This window comes from Aulonocara sp. 'chitande type north' Nkhata Bay, linkage group LG7, assembly GCF_057382095.1.
Source record: "Aulonocara sp. 'chitande type north' Nkhata Bay isolate Kocher_YH1m ecotype deep benthic linkage group LG7, A_spYH_male_GT1.1, whole genome shotgun sequence".
Classification (NCBI taxonomy): domain Eukaryota; kingdom Metazoa; phylum Chordata; class Actinopteri; order Cichliformes; family Cichlidae; genus Aulonocara; species Aulonocara sp. 'chitande type north' Nkhata Bay.
In genome coordinates this window covers 1665425-1687948 of record NC_141350.1, presented here as the reverse complement: position 1 = coordinate 1687948, position 22524 = coordinate 1665425, and the positions used below count along the sequence as shown (strand labels likewise).

General features: G+C 43.7%; 1 protein-coding gene and 1 long non-coding RNA gene across 4 annotated transcripts; both read left to right on the top strand.

Moving 5' to 3' along the window:
* Nucleotides 1-1792: 1792 nt before the first annotated feature.
* LOC147324251 (uncharacterized) lies at nt 1793-8788 on the top strand. 3 transcript variants are annotated; one of them, XR_015130530.1, is made up of 3 exons: nt 1793-2649; nt 3088-3215; nt 7100-8788. It is a non-coding gene; the product is annotated as an uncharacterized LOC147324251 (long non-coding RNA). The 3 variants fall into 3 exon arrangements; XR_015130528.1 differs by having other exon boundaries at nt 1793-2739; XR_015130529.1 differs by lacking the exon at nt 1793-2649 and adding an exon at nt 2831-2968.
* Nucleotides 8789-10871: 2083 nt separating this feature from the next.
* On the top strand, nt 10872-21306 carry LOC147324250 (cytochrome P450 2F3-like). Its single transcript, XM_086297902.1, has 11 exons — nt 10872-11111; nt 12432-12594; nt 18945-19097; nt 19194-19354; nt 19483-19551; nt 19657-19761; nt 19942-20080; nt 20341-20426; nt 20548-20649; nt 20731-20872; nt 20960-21306. Exons 1-11 carry the CDS (start codon nt 10950-10952, stop codon nt 21145-21147), a joined length of 1470 nt encoding a protein of 489 aa, XP_086154028.1. The 5' UTR covers nt 10872-10949; the 3' UTR covers nt 21148-21306.
* The last annotated feature ends 1218 nt before the right edge of the window (nt 21307-22524 follow it).

Below are 22524 nucleotides of genomic sequence, written 5' to 3'. Positions count from 1 at the left end.
GTCTGTGACAGACTGAGAGCACTGACAAAGCAAACACAATGAACACAGTGCAAAAAATAGCCTGAGGTGTCACTACTGTGTTAGAAGGATGACGCACAATGGGAATTAGTTTTTTGTAAACTACACACACTTACACACTTTCACTAACACTTATACAGTATTGATATTCAGTACTGAGTCAGTTAAACGTGTACGGCCACTTGACTCATTCATTTATGCCCAGCTCCATCTCATTTACAGCTGAAAGAGGCAAATTTGATGGAAATATCACCAGGACATATCAAAATTTGATCTGAAATCTGTTGTGGTTTCAGCAGCACCTGGTAGTCCAGACTGGGGGTCGTCATTTTGCTGAGTGGAGCCAAAAAACAGCAGAAAATCCACTTCTTAGATTTAATATGTTTGAATGGACTTTTTCATGAGTTCTCCACCAGTTTAGAAGTTTTATCTCTTTAATGGAATTACAAGGGCGCTGGCCTCATCTGACCTTGAAGCTTCTTGCCACTAAACTTCATCCTACTCCTTTTCGAGCGCACACATTGTGTAGACATAGAGATATACATGAAAACTTGATGTTGTTTAAAGTTTTAGTTTGTTTTTTTTGTTTTCTTCTTTTCTCTTGTTATTTCACTTATATTTGCATGTTCAAAATAAAATTCTATCTATCTCTATCTCACTCATTGCCTGATTACCTCTGAGCCTCTGACCATGTACGCCCGTTCCTGTAAATTTAAAGCAGTTTATGGAATATTTCTCTTACAGCGCTTGGATTAACGCTTAGATTCTGCACTGCAATCGCATTTTAATTGTTTGATGTAATATCCACAGCGATGGTGAACAGAAGCAAAATCCAGACTGAGTTACAGGAAGACATTGTTTGTCTGATGCTGAACTGAGGAATGCTGGGATGGTCATGTTCGGGAAACCAAGGTCTTTAACTGACCTCAGTGTCCTGATCGCACCAAAGTGTTATCAGAGTGACACACTGGTCTTTCACCCAATTTCAGCACAATTCTGTGGAAAACCCCCACTGCTAAAAAGTTTAAAAAATCTTTTAGATCAGTTTAACTTTTATTCAAAGGACAAATTACGACGTTTATTAATACACTGATGCTTTTAAAGAAAAAAGTCTCCTAGATATAATTTGTCCTTTTTCAAATATACAGTACGTACACAGTACATTCCCTGCTTCATGAAGTATTTCTCTAAGATGAGTCTGAGACAGAAGATGTTCTGGCGTGAGCATCAAAGTGCATGCAAATGAAACTTTAAACGAAACTGTGAAAATGTGTGATGGGAAGAAACCCAGAATAGACGAGATTTGAGCTGAGGTTGTGTGGAGTGACTGCAGACAGCTGGATATTTCAGGAAGTGATGTTTCCACAGATGGTTTCCGTAGAGTTGATACTAGCAGGAAAACACCAAGGAGGATCTCAAACATGAAGAGAACTGTAGGTAAGTGCTTTGGGAAATGGGAAATTACAACAACATCAAACTACTATAACAGAGTCTCCACACGAACATGACATTAGTTATGCTGTAAAGCTAGATGATTGAGCTGGTCCTTAAATATACAAGATGGAAGGTGAGTGGATGAAGTGCAGGTCAGGGAGTCAGCTGGTGAGAGAACACAGCTCTGCGGACCTTACAGGGAATAAAAGATCTACCTGCTTTCACACAACAGAAGAGAAGCTGAGGGAGAGGACAGAGACGAGAAGCAGGGGGGTAAATCCGGTTGTTCAGTCTGACGTCACTAGCCGTGTCTGGGCCTAAACTCCGCTGCAGGTCCATATATCAAACGATCACTGTGGCATTACTGAGAGTTGAAAAACTGTCTAAAGTCTTTCATCTTTAATAAAATGATCAGCATTCTGCTCTACCAGGTGTAAGAATTGAGTTTAACATCCAGGCATCCATGAAAACGGAATTTATGACATTTAACGGAGTTAGAAGTTAGCAGGGAGTTAGCTCGCTAGCTTCTATCTAAATACAATATAGCATGTCCTGACTGCGGGGTTTTGGAAACAAATTAAAACGTACAGCTCTGTTATCACTTCCAGCATAAATGAAGACAGAAAACTAAACAGCAGTGACGTTTGTAGGGTTACTTAAGTTGGGCTAGCTGGTATATAATGATGTGCTAGGTGACCGCTAGCGACACAGCTATGTTAGCATAATATAAACAAGCTAACTTTTTTTCCACTCGATAAAAGTTAACGTGAGTGTTCTCGGTGGTCAGGAACAAATGTAATCGCATGGCAGGATGCTGTAAAAGGACCAAACTTCAGCCAGGAGAACAACTGAGATAATCCATCCACAATACGAGGTTAGTCATTCATATACTGCTGCATGGGCTGGGCTGTAGTTACATCCTAAGGTTTTAAAAACTGAGCTTAAATAAATGATTAGTGGTAATAAAAGCCGAGGGAGGTCAACAGTGATCACTGACTGTTTTAGGAGCTTTTTGAGATCAAATAGAAGAAAATATATAACATTAAACATGTTAACAACACAAAAGCCATATTAAACGCAGACTACTTTAGACCCGGAAGTAGGATTCGTCGCGTCATCACTGAACAACCGGATAGAAAAAGGCAGCTGACACTAGAGACAACAGGGGAGAGTGACCGAACTCTGTATGCTGTAAAGGTGTTTCAAATAGTTTTACATTATTCCTGATTCACTGACGTATACTGAGATATAACTACAGAGATTTAACCTGAGATCTGGATGTCACAGGTTCGAATGTATTTTTCAAATGTAGCTCTGTTACTGGAAAGTTAGAGACTGTTTAAGTACATTTTAAAAAAAGAGAAATAAGCAAATAGATTCAAAACTCAAAGATTTATATCTGACATCTAAAACTGCGATCTCACTCTTCATTCGAAAATCAATTTTCCTTTCCTGTTAGCTCGCGGATTAGCTACTGGATTAGCAAAATTCCGAAGCAATCCGAATTAGCCACAAGGTGCGATATAACGAGCTCTCTGATTGGTTGGACAGACACAGGCTGGCTGCCTGGATTTTTCTATGCTGCTGTTTGTGCTAAAAGCTTTGCCCTGCTAACACCTGTGTCCTTGCACAAAGGCCGTTCAGCCTCGGGATTTACACTCTGCCCGACACCGATATGTGATGAATGAGGGGACCGTGCAGTGAAACGTGGAGCTGAAACTCTGACTGTGCGCCTGTGGACTCAGCCTGACCACCTGTTGAAGGTATGCTAACATGGCTAACGCTAGCATCACCGAATGTAGCCCCGTTATTTGAAAATTTTACGTCGCAGCTGTACGAGCCAGCTACGTGTTTTGTAAGCTGTAAACTACAAAACAATTGAAAATCGTTTTTTGGTTTTTTTACATATATTTCTACTTGGAGAAATTTAAGAGGCTTATCCCTCAAAACTTTAAATACAAAAAAATTGCAAAAAATAGTTTACAACAACAGGAAATTTATTTTGAGTGTCTTCATAGTTTTATTTTGGAGATACAGCAATTTTTATATACTGCAGGAAAAACGAAAAAACAATCCTATGATGCAAATTTGCAAAGAAAACAGCAGGTGCATCAAAATAAACTATTTCCAGCAGTGCAATTCGAGTTCCAAGCATCCCAGAAACTATTCAGAAAAGCATAGAGTCAAACATGACTTAAAAAAAAACACCAGTATAGGTTTCGGGCAGGAAATGGCGGACATTCGATAGTTCGCGTTGACGTCTTTTTCAATGTGGGAAGTGTTACGAACAGCTCAAAGTCAAAGTCAAAGTCAACTTTATTTGTCGATTCTGCCACATGTACAGGACATACGGAGAATAGAAATTGCGTTACTCTTCACTCCCTAGATAAATAGCAAATGAACATTTAAATATATTTAAATATAAAAGTGATTAAAAAATGCAAGTAAAATAATTAAATAGTAAATAGTAATTGAATAATTAAAAAGTAAAAATTTAAATAAATACAATTTTACATATAACAAGAAAGCTATATAATATACAATATAATGGGTAAGTGACATTGAGTGTAAGCCAGGCAGAGTAGTGCAAATAGGCAAATAGTGCAAATGGAGATTTGGTAATGTACGGTAAGAGAAAGTGTACAACAAAGTCTTATGAGGTAATGGCAGTCCAATGCTCCACAAAGTGACTGGTAACTGGTGCAGGCCAGTGAGTGAGTCAGAGAGTGTGTGTGTTTGTGTGTGTGTGACAGAGTTCAGTGAGACCGTGGAGGAGAGAGGGGAGAGGGGGCAGAATCGGGAGGGAGTTAAGCTTCCTGACAGCCTGATGGATGAAGCTGTCCTTCAGCCTGCTGGTCCTGGCCTGGAGACTCCGCAGTCTCCTCCCCGACGGCAGCAGCTTGAAGAAGCTTTGCATTGGGTGTGTGGGATCAGCCGCTATGCAAAGGGCTTTTTTAGTGAGACGGGTGCTGTAAATGTCCTGGAGGGAGGGGAGAGAGACACCAATGATCCTCTCTGCAGCTCTCACTATGCGTTGGAGGGTTCTATGACAGGACGCATTGCAGGCTCCAAACCACACAGTGATGCAGCTCGACAGGATGCTCTCGATGGTGCCTCTGTAGAAAGTGTACATGATGGGGGCTGGTGCTCCTGCTCTTCTTAGTTTGCGGAGAAAGAAGAGACGCTGCTGTGATTTCTTGGCCAGTGCTGTGGTGTTGTACGTCCAGGAGAGATCCTCTGTGATGTGCACACCCAAGAACTTGGTGCTGCTCACTCTCTCCACAGACGCTCCGTCAATGGTCAGAGGAGCATGTTGGGTGTGCATTCTCCTGAAGTCCACAACAATCTCCTTCGTCTTCTCCACATTCAGAGAGAGATTGTTGTCAGCACACCACGTGGCCAGGCGTCTCACCTCACTTCTGTAGTCGGTCTCATCCCTGTTGCTAATGAGACCCACCACCGTTGTGTCGTCCGCAAACTTGATGAAGAGGTTGGAGCTGTATGATGGGGTGCAGTCATGGGTCAGCAGAGTGAAGAGGAGGGGGCTCAGCACACATCCCTGCGGGGCCCCCGTGTTTAAAATGATGGTGCTGGATGTATTACTGCCGACCCGTACTGCTTGAGGTCTTCCGGTGAGGAAATCCAACAGCCAGTTGCACAGTGAGGTGTTGAGCCCCAGCTGGACCAGTTTTTGAATGAGCTGTTGGGGGATTATAGTGTTGAATGCTGAACTGAAATCTATGAACAGCATTCGAACATATGAGTCATTTTTGTCCAGGTGTGTGAGTGCCGAGTGGAGTGCAGTGGAGATGGCATCATCGGTTGAGCGGTTGGGCCGATAGGCAAACTGGAAGGGATCCAGGGAGGGGGGCAGGACAGTCTTGATGTGTTGCATGACTAGTCGTTCGAAGCACTTCATCAGGATGGGAGTAAGTGCAACAGGACGGTAGTCATTAAAGCAGGAGGGAGATGACTTTTTTGGAACCGGAATGATTGTGGTGGCTTTAAAACATGTGGGGACGACAGCCTGGATGAGTGATAAGTTGAAGATGTCTGTGAAGACATCAGTGAGTTCCACTGCACAGTCTCTCAGTGCACGACCAGGAATGTTGTCAGGACCCGGAGCTTTATGTGCATTGATCGGATCGGTACAACTCCTCCGGTTTCATATGCAAAAAAAATTATTGCGCTAGCTTACGCGGTTCCGGTTCTACAGGGATTTAAAAATAGTTACGCAAAACGGAGCGTGCTGCTCTGACCGGCTTTAAAGGGTTAACAATAACAATGTGTTGAATAATGACTTTAAAAAATAATATAAAATAGTGTGCAAATACTGATAACAGTGCAAATGTTTGCAATATAAGAAATAAATGAAAAATGTAAACATCTATGTTTAGTGAGCTTTGCAGTGTTGCTCTGTGGTGCAGCTACGACACCGTAGCAAAGTTTACACACTGTGTCTACTTGATCCACGTCTGACTCCGCGAGCCCATAATATTTCCACACCACTGAAGTTTTTTTTTTTTTTACCTCTCTTTTCAACCAACGGCAGTCCACTCCTCTCCAAATAACTTCTGCTTAGCTTTCCGAGCTTCCCTCGGGTCCTCTTAATTGTTGTGACACGTGTTCGAAATGCAGAGAGGTGCGCTCGATTTGCCACACGGAGCAGCGCGAGAGTAAAGCACGAGGGAGGGGCTAATAATCGGCTCAGTCATTTTTAATGATCGTTGAAAGCCCAGATCGTAATCGAGATTACAATTCGATTAATTGAGCAGCCCTAGGCACAACACAGAAGAGCCACCTCCACAGGACAAGACTCAGCAGTCCATCTGCATCTAAAGGTCAAAGGTCACTCTTTCGAGGATGCCAATGCTCACATTTTGGACAGAGAGGACAGATGGTTTGAAAGAGGAGTGAAAGAAGCATCTATGTCCACTGTGAGCGACCATCTTTGAACAGAGGCGGGGTTTACGACACCAACTCTCTGCCATCTATAATCCAGTTTTGAGATCCTTCCCAGACGCCTTAACGCCCACTCACATCCTGGACCATCTGACCTCAGGAAATCACATGATAAGGTGGGGCCAGGTTTCACAATGAACACACCTGAAACTCTGGCTGATTGTGACCCACACCCAGTTTCACACCGTGGCTCAGGTGATTAGAGGATCATCAGGGGTCCTTTTGTCCCTCTGTGGGGGGTCACTCCCACTGGGTTTAAATCTGGGACTCTCCACCATTTGACCTTAGAACTGAAGAAGCTTCTCGGATGAGAGGTGAAACGTCTTCAAGCAACTTAACGAAGTCCAGACGCTTTTCTTTCCAAGCTCCTTAGACTATGATGACCTGGATGACTGAGAACCTTCACAGACAATTTAAGCATTCACTGCACCTACAGTATCTACACCTGTGTGGCAAAGATACAGATGATGAAATTGACTAATAAAATATAAATAATGAAAAGAAAATCTGTAATTGAGTTTAGTACTTTTCTTTGTATGCTCGGTGCCTAGAAAAGCCCTGAATTCTGTCATATATTTACTGTAAATATATAAATGTGATGTCAATTTTCACAGAGATCATAAAGTATTTAAATCACTGCTGATAGTCTGATTGTTTATAGTTTCAAATGTTTTTGTGTCTGTAGGTCTGTCTGATGACAATTTGGAGTCCTCTGGGAGGTGAGGACACACCCACATCTGTCTACTCCCACAGTCATGGAGGGTGTTACTGTCAGGGAGAGGGGGAGGACGTGGACCCAAACACTGGACTCTTCCGAGAGAAAACTGTGAATTTACTTACAGTGAAAAATACAAACGCATGTGTACAAATCTTTGGCACTGTGTCTCCCTGAGGAGATTTCCTGAATGCCTTCCACATGGTATGAATGTCCGTGACTCCACTCTCGGGAAAAACAGACTCCGCTCCTGAACCGTAGTGCCACAACAACACACACACGTTGGCAAGACAATCCGAATAAGCGAGGTTTTTTCACACAATTAATACGGCCGTACTGACGAGGGCAAACTCAGCGATCCGGCGTCGACTGGAGCTCAGCCGCACTGCTAAATAGGGCGCTCCTGACGATCGCAATCGGCGCAGCAGGTACGGCTGCCTCCAGTGCCAGAACACTTCCGAGTTTAAAGGTCACCTGGTGTCCAAAATGTCCGGGAGCGCAAGCGTAAATAAACGCAGGGAGATGGGAAAAGAGGAAGAACACGATCAAACTCTCCACACGGACACTACAAGCAGGTCGGCCAGAGAGGACAGTTACGGTGTTGTGCCAACAACTGATTTCCAATGTTTGCCTGTGTTTTTATGTGGAATGTCTTTACCTATGATGGCAAATAGAGTTCAGTGATGAAATTATAGCAGTTTAAATATGAGCAATCAGGTTTTGGCACAACTACAGCTCTGAGTCACACACACAGGAAAAGCAGCACCTGGCCTTCGTGCAGGAGAGCGTGCCTCAGTCATGATGCACCCTACATCCGCTACTTTACTTCCTAATCTCCATCTCCTTTAACACACAATGTAAATTACTGTGGAAAAGTGTACATGTAGACAAAGTCTGTAACCTGTGCACACTTGTACTTGTTTATGAGTTACATTTAAGAAGAGTAAAGTTATTCACATCGAGTTTTTATTCTTTCGTAATATGTACCACAGTCATTCAGCTCCAGCAGTTTTTCTATCCATCTTATCAATTCCAGTCTAATCTGAATTCACTGCTCGAGTTCAGTTTGGGTCTTAAACTGCAGAGAATACCTCCTGAATCCAGTGTTTTTGCCTGATAATGGCAGAAAGCTAACAGCGGTTTTCTTCTGAGAGATGCTGCTGAGGCTGAAATTAATCCAAGAGCAACAACAACTGAAAATAAATGTGTACATAAATCTCTTGATGAATGAGTTATAGGCAAGGATATGCCCAAAAGTTCAGTTCCTCTGGATGTTTCCATGGAAAATAGTTTCATCACTCATCCAAGTGACTTCTCAAGTGTCACGGATGACTCCCACTGAGACCAGTGTGTCCAGTTAAATTCAGTCGATTTTTTAAAGGAGAGTTGTTAGATGCTGTGCTCATGAGGACAATTAGTTTTAACTTCCAGCACAACACAAAGCTGCCATATTTGATCATCAAAACACTTAACTGAGCAGAATTAAGTGAAACTGTAACATCCTCATACGATGACACACCACATCATTGTTGTGAGAATGCAAACTTTCTAATTGGAAGTTTGCACGGCTGCCAGGAAGGGACAGTTTGGTTTCTGGCTGATGTTAATGAGCGGTCGTTGCTCTCTCGTTCTCTCTGGAATGGCTGCACGGAGGATGTAACACCCAATAAGCGCTGAGGTTGGTGTCCTTGTCAGGAATCAGCCATCCTCAGCTTCCAGGTTAGGAAAATTGGAACCAGAAGATATTCAAATACATCTCTCCACAGCTGCTGATGAATTCCACAAAAAACAAAGTTTGTTAAAAACACCGATTGATCATACATTTATTCAAAAATCATTGATAAGTGGATAACTGCAATATATAGTTTATGATTTCAACAATGTCCTGTAAAAAATGGAACCATATATGTCAGATGTAGCGTGGTGCTTGTGTGAGTACTCATGTTACTAGGTGGGCAGTTCCTGCTTTAAATGCATTCACTTAGATTTAGAAATCTAAGAGGCCAGAAATGTTTGAACTCACGTATGAACCTGAACCAATAGTGTCATGATGCATGCTCGATCATCTTTGATTGAAGAGCATCACAAGTTGATCTTGTTAATCTGGACGCACCTTTTTTTTTTAGTGGGAGAAACGTTTCGTCACTCATCCAAAGAAGGTACATCCAGATGAACAGAATCAACTTTTGGGGGTTAAATCAACAGTGTCACTGCCCTCTGCTAAGACTGCAACACTGTCTTTCCCTGATGTTTGCCAGTCTGCATTGCTGACCTTCCACCTGTGTGTTGTCATTCCTCATGCGTCTTCAGTCCAAACCTTATTGGATAGTGATCACTGCCACCTGCTGGCCGGTTTAACAATTTCCAGGCAAAGATTTGAAAATTCAAACTTTTGAAGCTGGACTGTTTATTAAGCTCAGTTAAATGTGCCAAATAAAAAAAGAAATTAAATATCAAATTGCATATATGAGTTTTGACATTTTTTTTTCAATTTACTGGTCAAAACGTTATCTTGCAATTTATTTTTGGATGGTCAGGTAAAAACATCACACTCATGATGTAGTTTTCAAAAACGGAGTTTCCATCAGACTTGATCACAATTTTTGATCACTTTGAATTCCTCATCCTGTTTCACTGTTACAGTTCAAGTTTAATTTCACTCGTTTTTTTTCCTCTGATCTCTGCCTATAAAAAAAATCCCGTTTGTACTTGACCCCACCCATCGTTACTCCTCCACCCACCTGCTTCTGTGCTCATCTTTGGCCTCTTCTTTCTGCCGTCTGCTGTCCATTCACAGTCCGGCCGAAACCATGGTAACATGGTAACACTCGCTGATGATCAGTTATGAGGTGCATGTGATTATGACCGCTTACCCTAACCTCGTACAGATGTGTATGACAGATACAATAAGGGTGAAATTAGTTTCTCGGGCTTCTTCTGCATTTTGACTTTGTTATTTTTAAATAATGACGTGTGTAATGTATGATGAGTCTAATTTTACCAGTTTGTTTATTACCTGTTAAGGTGCAGATTACTCTAATTATGTCCCGATACATAACACCTTAGAGAAGATTACAGGACTGCTGTTCATGTCATGGATTCTGGGATGTTTCAGTGTTCACAGTTTTGTTTTATTTCTAGTCTGTGGTATTGATTGAGTTCGTTTTAATGTAGTTCAGTAATGTTTCTATTGTGTTTTGTATTTGTTTTATTTGTGTATCATTGCTGTAGTTTCAGCTTTGTCTAATTCCCAGTGTCTTCACTTATCTTGAGTATTTAAAGCCTCAGTTTAATAGTGCTCGTTGTCAGTGTTATCCTCCCTTAGTGCACCTTTGTTAAAGAGCTTCGATTCCACTCTTTGCTGTTTGGTTTTTTGCTCCTTGCTGCTGCCTTGTGAGTCCTCCATTTGGGGCCTTTACTGCAGTTTGCTTCAAACACTTTGCTTCAAATCTTGTTTGATTTACAATCAAACAAACCTAAAAATCATTTAAATGAGCACATTACCATGGAAACAGGAAGATACACGGGCTCTCCCCCTCTATCAGTATTCACCTCAGCTGCGATGCATTGAGAGAACTCACTGGCTTCTGTGTTTTAACATGGGCAGAGTTTAAAAAGAAAATACTCAAGTCTGACACAAAAACATATGGTTTGGTTTAACAGTGGCTCTCACTGAAAACCTGCAAAACTCCAATGGCCTCCCTCTTTAACAGCCTCTCTGAACTTTGACTCAGAGGACAAAGTAAACACTTACAAGAGACAGGGCTACTGCTACTACTAATGGCAAGTCAGCCAGCTTTCAGTACAGTCCAGTTTGACCATGTTCCTTTCTGTTGTGCTGCTGTGGCTCTGTGTTTGCTTCATTGTTCTTCAGCTCAAATCTCGGAGACCCAAGAACTTTCCACCGGGACCCCCTATCCTGCCCCTGCTAGGCAACACTTTGCAGCTGAGCCTGGAGAACCCTTTAAAGGACTTCGAAAGGGTAAGAAAAAAAATGCTGCAATAAAGAGGATTTTGTTTAAGGTGCATATTGTTATGGCACTGGTGAAATTACTACTATTAGCATTTAAATATGTCTAAATGTCTGGATGCTAATGTAGCCGGTCTGGCCTTAAACTCTTATTGCCGTTAGTTCTCTGCGTTGTGTTGTGCGAATGACCAGAGGACTCAGCTCTCACTTTGCCAGCTGGGTGGATTTATTCTCCCCGAACTGTTTAAAATAAAAACAAAACAGCACAGCGACTTCACTTTACTGGACTTCTGCATGAACACCTTCAAGGGAGAGAGAAGCATAGCGGCCCACATGAGAAGCCACCTGCATGCTCCTATGCTCTGGTCTGAGATGGCTAACTAGCATGTTACAATAAAGTGCTGTACTCGACAGAGAAACTAATTCACACTAAAACATCGAACAGAACTGTGAGACAAAATGCAGAAAGGGAACGAGCAAGATAACACTGCAGGATGGATCTTTGGTGAAATATAAATTATTTTTTAATACACCCGTTACACTAACACATCAGGAAATTTTTCTGCTTTTCCTGAAATGAATGAAACCGTTGCTGTTACAAACTGAATGAAACATAATGACAACCAAAAACATCTTGAGCTGTAAGGGCACAAATTACCTGGCAGCAACAACAGTGCACCCGTTTGCTCTGTGTGATTGCAAAACATGAACTTGGCGTCCCAGCAGTACTGCACCTCTTACACAACAGGAGTTTTCTAACATCTTTATGTAGATATTTATTAAATATGTTTATAATTTGAATGAAAGGAAGTTGTTATTTTTTGTCCTTCAAGTTATTTTAAAAACAGTTTTTTTTTTTATAAACAACAGCAGACTACCAATATTTCACCAAAGTACTGCATCAGATAAGATAGTTATTCTACAATGTTGGGTGTGTGTTAGTACAACACACTCATTCGTTTCATAGTTCAGCAGTTATAAAGGAGACAAAAGGTTTTGGTGGGTTAGGACACGCGCCAGCAAGCAAACTGTCCAGGGGCGAGTCTCTTCTGGTTGGACATGAATACATTTGCATCTGATTGGCTGACAATAACCATATCACACAAAAGTGCCATTATGCCCGGTCTTAGATCATGTTACAGCAGGCTGCTATATTAGGAACCACACAAAGCTCTACACAGGAGGTTTGTCCCTAAATGCATTTTATCCTCTCTGTATGTTTTGTAATATTTAAATGCAATGTTTCTATATCATGTGCTCAGCTGTGCAAATATGTTTAGCCCACTTTAAACATATGACTTATCCTGTGCTTGTTATCGCCTTCCCTCCCAGCTGAGGAAGTCTTATGGAGATGTCTACAGTATCTTTATTGGCCCTAAACCAGCAGTAATCATCAATGGGATGAAGGCCATAAAGGAGGCCATGGTGACCAAGGCTAGTGATTTTGCTGGACGACCTCAAGACTTGTTTGTTAATGATGTCACCAAGAGTAAAGGTAGGAATGGATGTTTGTGTCTGTGTGTGCCTGTATGTCTGTGTCTATATGTCAGGTTGAGTATCAGACGCCACCTCTCTGGGGACATCTCAGGCCCTCCAAGGTTTGGAGGCCTATCTCCCCCCACCACCACTTCCCCTGCCAATGGCGGACTCCCTCAGGTGTCGGTGCGTTGGTGGTTCTTTGTGTCTGGGGGTGGGCGTCCGGGTACACACCGGCTCACTCCTTGGCGGCCGCTTATCGGGGCCTGGAGCCTGGGGCTCGCTCGGGCCACTTCGGAGGTGGGGTGCCCCCGGCCTCTCGGCCTGGGGCTCGGTCACTCAGGCACAGCTGGCTGCCGGCGGAGCTCACGGGCGCGTCACTGCAACTCCCCCTGGCTTCTGCTCCACGGCTGCTGAGTGAGCCCTCATCTGGGACTCTCCTCAGCTCTTTCTGGGACAGTGGCGCGGCTGCCCCTCTGTTGGTCTTCCTTGGTCTCTTGTGTTCTGGGGGCCTCTGGATGTCTGGAGTTTTGATCTCCTCCATACCTGCTTCATACCCTGGAGGACGGGGCTGTGGCCCCCCCACACTCCCTAGCAGATCGTTACATGGAGAAACCTTTGGAATGCAAGCATGCTGATCCACACAGGTGTGCACACAGGTGTACACACGGGTATTCACAGACGCGGACTACACCTTTCTTGGCTGCTGCCTCAAAGCACATTGTGCGCTGTCTATCTTGCGTGCTGCACAATATCGTTTATTATTTAGTATCTACTGATATCTACTGCTAGCTAGTTTATTGTGATGGTGCCGTTTTTTTTATTATGTTGCTCTTTGTTGTTTGCTTTCTCTTCTGTTTTTTTTCTCCATACAGGTGACCCAGGTGTTTTTCTTTCTTTCTTCTCCCCCTTCTCACCGTCTCTTCTCCCCTTTGGTTTTCTTTCTCTCCCTCTCTTTCTTTCATTCTTTCTCCCTGTCCTATCCCCCAGTCATGTCTGTCCCGTTTGTAGCAACTGAAAATAAAATAAATTCATAATTATAATAAAGGTCAATCCAATGGGCCAATATGGCAAGGCCATGATGATCCACTTGGTAAAATAAATCCGCTTGGCATCTTTCTTGGCCTTAAGACAACAATTCTGATGCTAAAGATCCAAAAGGGACACAAAAAAACAACAACAAAAAAAAAGATGTCACCAAGAATAAAGGTAAAGCAGGTATTATATTGTATAGGACACATTTTTGTCTTTATATTTTTATCATTTGGTAAGCAGTATATGCATATTTCACCTTTGTTCTTCTTGCATTATTATCTCAGGAAATGACTTTGAGGTAACACTCAGATAAGAGTGTTTTATACACTGTGTCAGTAACATGTCACAGTAGTATTTGACATGTGAAACAAATGAAAAGGAAATAAGAGCACTTTGTGTATGTCTTTGTAAAAGGCATCTCAACATAGTGTGCAAAAATCACAGAGCGTAAGCATGTTGGAAATATGATACACTGATAAAAAAGCATCTGAAAGAGGCAAAACAGTGAGAGTTAAACCGTGGCTACACCAGAGTTTGTTTCTCTTTAAGAAAACCAGTTTTTTGTTCAGTGTTCATGTGAAACAGGACGTGTGGCAGGCAGAGAGTGAACCCAGTGTGCAGGACTCAGCAGATACACTTAGATCACATCTTTATTAATGCTGGAAATGAGACAAAGCAACTATCCATCCATCTTCATCCGCTTTATCCGAGGCCGGGTCGCGGGGGCAGCAGCCTAAGCAGAGAGGCCCAGACCTCCCTCTCCCCAGCCACCTCCTCCAGCTTATCCGGGGGAACACCAAGGCGTTCCCAGGCCAGCCGAGAGATATAATCTCTCCAGCGTGTCCTGGGTCTGCCCCGGGGCCTCCTCCTGGTGGGACATGCCTGGAACACCTCACCCAGGAGGCGCCCAGGGGGCATCCTTGTCAGATGCCCGAACCACCTCAGCTGGCTCCTTTCGATGTGGAGCAGCAGCGGCTCTACTCTGAGCCCCTCCCGGATGGCCGAACTTCTCACCCTATCTCTAAGGGAGAGGCCAGCCACCCTTCGGAGGAAGCTCATTTCCACCGCTTGTATCCGCGATCTCGTTCTTTCAGTCACTACCCACAGCTCGTGGCCATAGGTGAGGGTAGGGACGTAGATCGACCGGTAAATTGAGAGCTTCGCTTTTACACTCAGCTCCCTCTTCACCACGACGGACCGGTGCAGCGTCCGCATTACTGCAGCTGCAGCCCCAATCCGTCTGTCGATCTCCGGCTCCCTTCTCCCATCACTCGCGAACAAGACCCCGAGATACTTGAACTCCTCCACTTGGGGCAGGAACTCATCCCCGACCCGGAGTGGGCACTCCACCCTTTTCCGGCTGAGAACCATGGCCTCAGATTTGGAGGTGCTGATCCTCATTCCCGCTGCTTCACACTCGGCTGCGAACCGTTCCAGTGCGAGCTGGAGGCCCTCACCCGATGAAGCCAACAGAACCACATCATCTGCAAAAAGCAGAGATGAGATTCTGAGCCCACCAAAGTTAAAGCCCTCCACCACTTCGCTGCACCTAGAAATCCTGTCCATAAAAATTATGAACAGAATCGGAGACAAAGGGCAGCCCTGGCGGAGCCCATCACCCACCGGGAATGAGTCCGACTTATTGCCGGCAATGCGAACCAAGCTCTTGCAACGGTTGTATAGGGATCGTATGGCCCGTAGCAATGGGCCAGACACCCCATACTCCCGCAACACCTCCCACAGGACACCCTGAGGGACACGGTCGAATGCCTTCTCCAAGTCCACAAAACACATGTAGACTGGTTGGGCAAACTCCCATGCACCCTCAAGTATCCTCGAGAGGATAAAGAGCTGGTCCAGTGTTCCGCGACCAGGACGAAAACCGCATTGTTCCTCCTGTATCCGAGGTTCGACTATGGAGACTCTGAACATGGTCCATTCGGACTCAATGTCCCCAGTCTCCCTCGGAATGCTGTTGAAGCTCTGCCGGAGGTGTGCGTTGAAGATCTCGCGGACTGGGCCTCTGCTAGACGTTCCCAGCACACCCTCACTACGCGTTTAGGTGCACCGGGTCTGTCCAGCGTTTTCAGCAGGTTGGTTCCAGAGTCCAAGCCATGCGTAGAGGTGAGCCCGACTATATCTAGCCGGTACCTCTCAACCTCACGCACAAACTCAGGCTCCTTCCCCACCAGAGAGGTGAAAGTGAAACCAACTAGGCTGTTTGATCGAAACTTAAAGTGTGGTGTGACGTGAGAGCAAGTATATAAATAACTAGGCTTCCGTTTGTGCTTCAGACCTGGAGTTGTGTGTTTTGTCTTAAGGTCTCCATATCCAGAAATGTAGAATAAAGATCATTTTTTAAAGTAAAAGACCACTTTGAGCCGTGTCTTTCTTGGCCCTAAAGAATCGAAAAGAACTGAAATTTAATACCCGGTAACACTATCCCGGGCAGGGTAAATTGTTCCCTCGATGTTTTCTTCATAAGGGTCTTTTGAAAGCAACTAAACAAAGAGAAAACACTGTTACGACCCATCTAGGGCCAGGCAATAACACGAGTGAGGCACTCGCGCTCCCCCCAAACACCCAAGCAGCGGCAGGGAACAAATCTGTTCTTTACAGTGGGGCAAAAAAGTATTTAGTCAGTACCGATTGTGCAAGTTCCCCCACTTAAAATGATGACAGAGGTCAGTAATTTGCACCAGAGGTACACTTCAACTGTGAGAGACAGAATGTGAAAAAAAAAAAATCCATGAATTCACATGGTAGGATTTGTAAAGAATTTATTCGTAAATCAGGGTGGAAAATAAGTATTTGGTCACCTCAAACAAGGAAAATCTCTGGCTCTCACAGACCTGTAACGTCCTCTGTAAGAAGCTTTTCTGTCCCCCACTCGTTACCTGTATGAATGGCACCTGTTTGAACTCATCATCTGTATAAAAGACACCTGTCCACAGCCTCAAACAGTCAGACTCCAAACTCCGCCATGGCCAAGACCAAAGAGCTTTCGAAGGACACCAGGAAAAGTATTGTAGACCTGCACCAGACTGGGAAGAGTGAATCTACAATAGGCAAGCAGCTTGGTGTGAAAAAACCAACTGTGGGAGCAATCATCAGAAAATGGAAGACATACAAGACCACTGATAATCTCCCTCGATCTGGGGCTCCACGCAAGATCTCATCCCGTGGGGTCAAAATGATCATGAGAACGGTGAGCAAAGATCCCAGAACCACACGGGGGGACCTGGTGAATGACCTGCAGAGAGCTGGGACCAAAGTAACAAAGGTCACCATCAGTAACACACTACAACGGCAGGGAATCAAATCCCGCAGTGCCAGACGTGTTCCGCTGCTGAAGCCAGTGCATGTCCAGGCCCGTCTGAAGTTTGCCAGAGAGCACATGGATGATACAGCAGAGGATTGGGAGAATGTCATGTGGTCAGATGAAACCAAAGTAGAACTTTTTGGTATAAACTCAACTCGTCGTGTTTGGAGGAAGAAGAATACTGAGTTGCATCCCAAGAACACCATACCTACTGTGAAGCATGGGGGTGGAAACATCATGCTATGGGGCTGTTTTTCTGCCAAGGGGACAGGACGACTGATCCGTGTTAAGGACAGAATGAATGGGGCCATGTATCGTGAGATTTTGAGCCAAAACCTCCTTCCATCAGTGAGAACTTTGAAGATGAAACGAGGCTGGGTCTTCCAACATGACAATGATCCAAAACACACCGCCCGGGCAACAAAGGAGTGGCTCCGTAAGAAGCATTTGAAAGTCCTGGAGTGGCCTAGCCAGTCTCCAGACCTCAACCCCATAGAAAATCTGTGGCGGGAGTTGAAAGTCCGTGTTGCTCGGCGACAGCCCCAAAACATCACTGCTCTCGAGAAGATCTGCATGGAGGAATGGGCCAAAATACCAGCTACTGTGTGTGCAAACCTGGTAAAGACCTATAGTAAACGTTTGACCTCTGTTATTGCCAACAAAGGTTATGTTACAAAGTATTGAGTTGTATTTTTGTTATTGACCAAATACTTATTTTCCACCCTGATTTACCAATAAATTCTTTACAAATCCTACCATGTGGATTCATGGATTTTTTTTTCACATTCTGTCTCTCACAGTTGAAGTGTACCTCTGGTGCAAATTACTGACCTCTGTCATCATTTTAGGTGGGGGAACTTGCACAATCGGTGGCTGACTAAATACTTTTTTGCCCCACTGTATAATGTGACAACAAAACGGGAATGTCAACACTTCAGGGTGAGCCAAGGCCAAAATAATAAACAAAGCTAAAATCGAAACAAATCCCGCACCCCTGACCTTACCAAAAGTCAAAAGTAACGACAGGGTCTGACCTCCTTAACTAATTCAAAACAGGAGAAAACTGGTGGTCAAAAGAAATGGCAGCTCACCCCTACCCACTCCACTTCCACAACTGTCAAAACAGCACTGCAGGGGTACACTGCTGGGTCGTGAGGAGAAACGCGAGAACCTCTCCCACCGCAGCACTCCAGCCTCCTTTTAATGGGCTGGAACCAGTCACGTCGGAGCTGTATATCCACACACCAATCGGAGCAGGGCCCTGCCACAGCTGAATTAACATAAACAGATGCATTGACTGCACAAAACAAACACATAAAAATAGGGTCAAAGACCCCAGACCAGACAGTTCAGGCTCCACCAGCCTCCTGAAAGCCAGGTTGCTTCACTTTTCTAGTCAAACACTTAAAAAGAGGCAGCATGGCGGCTCAGTGGTTGTCTGGTGGTCTCCCTGTGTCTGCGTGGCTTTTCTCCTGGTTCTCTCTCCCAGAAGGTTGATTCTGTTCATCTAGACATAGTGTTTTCAATGGGAGAAACGTCTTCTTCAGTCTTACTTACATGGATGATTGAGCATGCACCAAGACATTTTAATCCTGGTTCTCTGGTTTCTTCCGTCATTAAAACATGCTCTCTGTGTCGGAGCATGTCACTCTCATCAAAGACCTTTTTAATCTCAAGAGTGTAACTTCTTGGTCAAATAAAAGATGAAATAAATATTACTAATACTAAATTCTTGAACTTTGCTGACAATGTCCAATTGTGTAGTTTGGCACTGTTAACACGACAATCCCAAACTAGATACTGCATGTGTACCATCAGCATGACTCTGTAAAGTGTAATGGTACTAAAAAGGTCTGCATGCAGTTTATACCTGTCACCCAGCGATTTTAGTGAATTTTCTCTACATTAACACAATTTAGAGTTCTAGAACATAACAGCAGTGATGATCAAAGGTTCAAATAGATGATTCTTAAGTTTGTTGTTCCCCTTTTGTGTTGGTGAACTTGTTGTAGGGGTTATTCTGGCAGATTATGGCTCTAGTTGGAGGGAACATCGTCGCTTTGCTCTGATGACTTTGAGGAACTTTGGTCTGGGGAAGAACTCGATGGAGGACAGGATTCATGAAGAGATTAAATACACCGTCAGTACCCTGGAAAAGAGCATTGGTATGTCATTTAACATAGAATTGTTCATTGTGCTGTTGTTTCTGTTGTTCTTGTGTATTCCTTTGGTTTTTATAACTTACATTACGCCTCCCACAGGTAAAACCATGAGTCCTCAAGTTATGTTTCACAATGCAGCGTCCAACATCATCTGCCAGGTCCTGTTCGCTAGACGCTACGAGTATGACAATGCGCTAATCAAAGTGATTGTTAGGTGCTTCACTGAGAATTCCAAGATAGCCAATGGCCCGTGGGCTATGGTGAGTAAAACAGCAACAAAATGATAAAATAAAAGAAATGACTTAATTATTGCAAATACAGCGTCCTGTAACCATCTTCTGTTACAACTGAAGCATAGAGGAAAATAAACGATTGTCCTTCTTTGCAGCTGTATGACTCTTTTCCTTTAATTCGTTACCTACCACTGCCCTTCATGAAAGCCTTCAAGAATGCAGAGGTAACATTTAAAATCCCTTTAATTACATTGAAATAATCTGTGGATTTCATCAATATTAAGAAAAAGTCAATGCTAATACAGTCATAGTTACTTGTGTTTTTTTAGACAGTTGAAAATCTTGTAAATGAGTTTATAAGAGAGCACAAGAAGACCCGAGTTCCCGGAGAGCCACGGGACTTTGTTGACTGCTATCTGGATGAACTGGAGAAGGTGAGTGTGAAATGAGGAGTTTACTATCCCAGATATTATAATAAAGCAATTGATTACATTTAAAATAACTAGAAAAAATAGATTTTACATTAAGGAGACTACACATATGGCTGTGACCTTTTCACCCTGTAACAACAAAGTTGAATTTCCTTATTTGCATAAATCATTCCTCTGACTCAGAGAGGCGATGATGGGTCTTCATTTTCAGAAGACCGGATCTGTCTGTACGCTTTAGACCTTCACTTTGCTGGCACTGACACTACATCCAACACCCTACTTACTGGATTTCTTTACCTTATGAACTATCCGCATGTACAAGGTAAACCTGCATATTTTCTTCTTTTCTTTCAGTTCAACTGATGTTTGTCCATTTAAAATTGGTTGCACTTACCTTTGTGTGACACATGCCACTTATATGCTGTAGACTATGACAATCAATGGAAAGCAACTATTTTCAGCCGATTGGTTTAACTCAACATACTGCTGATTCACTGAACATATTTGGTATAATGTTGTTGTGTATCATTGCTTGTGGTGACTGCAGTGTGTAGACGGTAACGTGTTGCCCTGCTCTGGCAGAACGGTGTCAGCGGGAGATAGACCGAGTGTTGGAAGGGAAAGACCGGGTCAGTTTTGAGGACAGACACAACATGCCCTACGTGCAGGTGCCGTACAGCAAAGTTTTATTCACTATTGAACTTATTTTTAAGGTTCCCACCTGGTTCTGGGTGCACACATACATTCTGCTCCAAGCCAAAGCATGAGAAATGTCTTCTCTTCATCCAGGCTGTGATTCATGAGATACAGAGAGTTGCCAACACTGTTCCTCTCAGTGTCTTCCACTGCACCACTAAAGACACAGAGCTGATGGGTTATTCCATTCCCAAGGTAAGGGCCAACTGGTTAAATAGGTAGAGGCAATAAAGTGACGAGCATCCTTAATGGTTTTGAGGTTGATTTCGTCCTCAGGGAACAATGATCATCGAGAATCTGACCTCAGTGCTCAGCGAGGAGGGACAGTGGAAATTCCCTCATGAATTCAACCCTGAAAACTTCCTCGATGACAAAGGAGAGTTTGTTAAACCAGAGGCCTTCATGCCTTTCTCTGCAGGTACATGAAGACACGATTCACATACCGACATAGATGATTAAATCTTCTGTCGTAGATGATACTGAGGTATTTTTTTCAACGTCTCAGGTCCTCGGGTGTGTCTCGGGGAAGGTCTGGCTCGCATGGAGCTCTTCCTCATCATGGTGACTCTGCTGAGGAAGTTCAAGTTCATCTGGCCCGAGGACGCAGGAGAACCAGACTTCACTCCAGTCTATGGGGTCACTCTGACTCCCAAACCTTACCGCATGAAAGTCCAACTCAGAACGCCGCAGTGAGGTCACAAACTAACCATGGAAATCCTGGAAATCCTGGTGGGAACGCATCTGGGATACTATTAAGTGAAAGATTATAGAGCATTCCAGTTTTTGTCTTCTGTTGTATTATTGAAACAAGAAATAAACACATGAAACTCCCCTTTATGTTTCTAACAGTTCCTGCAGTCTAAATATTTATTTTCACACAGTCCTTTTTTTCTTACTGTAGCATCCCCGGTTGAAAAGATGGTCTCTCAAACTGATGGTTCACAATCCTTTTATTAAACAGCCGTGTATGTGAACACACCGTAAGAGCTACAACATACAGAATAAAAGACTATTAGTAAATCAAACAGTGTGTTACCTTTAACCCTTTGACTTATTCATTTATTACAAATTAATTCTCCTTACCTTACATAACAAATAACACTAAAACTTGTAAATTATTGCATATAACAGGGAAATCGTTGCATCGCTGCCTAAACATGACGAGGTACGTTAGCGCCCTCTAGTGGGTGAAAACTTAGCCTTTATGCTTAGTAGCGGTCAGCAGCTACATGCTCCATAAAACAACAAAATGCATATCTACAGGACAAACTTTGTTACAAACCTTGTTCCCTCATCAACCAGGTGCTAAGAAACTGCTTTCGACTCAGTGTTGCACCTTAATAGCCGTTCTTTTCCCATTCCTGTCCATTAACCATAGAGCACACCTCTCTGTGCATTAAAACTCGCGCTTCTGCCATATGGTTTACGCCACTTGATTTACGGCACCTTGTCGCTCTGTGACTTTCAAAATAAAAGCATTCACTCCAACAATATAATAGCCACTCATAAGTTTACAAAACACTTTACCAAATATTAATGAGGTCATTTACACTTAGCTCACAGCTCTAAACATGGACTAAAGGCAGCTACCAGCCAAACAACGTTAAAACATCAAGCAACCACCTTACAAAAGTCTCTTGCACTACTACAGGCGTCTGACCACTGTCAACAGTCAGTTTTCTTGTCCCGGGCTCTGTGGGGCTGGGCGACGCTGCTGTTCTGGGCCCCGGTCCGGATGGGCCTGGGCCCCTGTGACGGAGTTACACCGTCCCGGGCTGCAGACAGCTGATCTGGGCGCATACACGCACCACCACCATTAGTTTCTACAATTACCGTGGCTGCGCGTCTTTTCGTCGACCGGGCAGATAAACAAAAAGGGGTGAGAGGTATATTTTGAGCGGCGCAGAGGGTGGCCAACATATTTTCCCACTTACCTTTAATAAAGCCGGTCGCGTAGACTCGCTGTGATCGCCGATTATACGGGGGTTATGCAAGCCGATGGTATGGTGTTCCGGGGTTTAAATGGTGGGTTCGCGCGCGCTTGAAAGATCACGTGAACTGCATTATTTT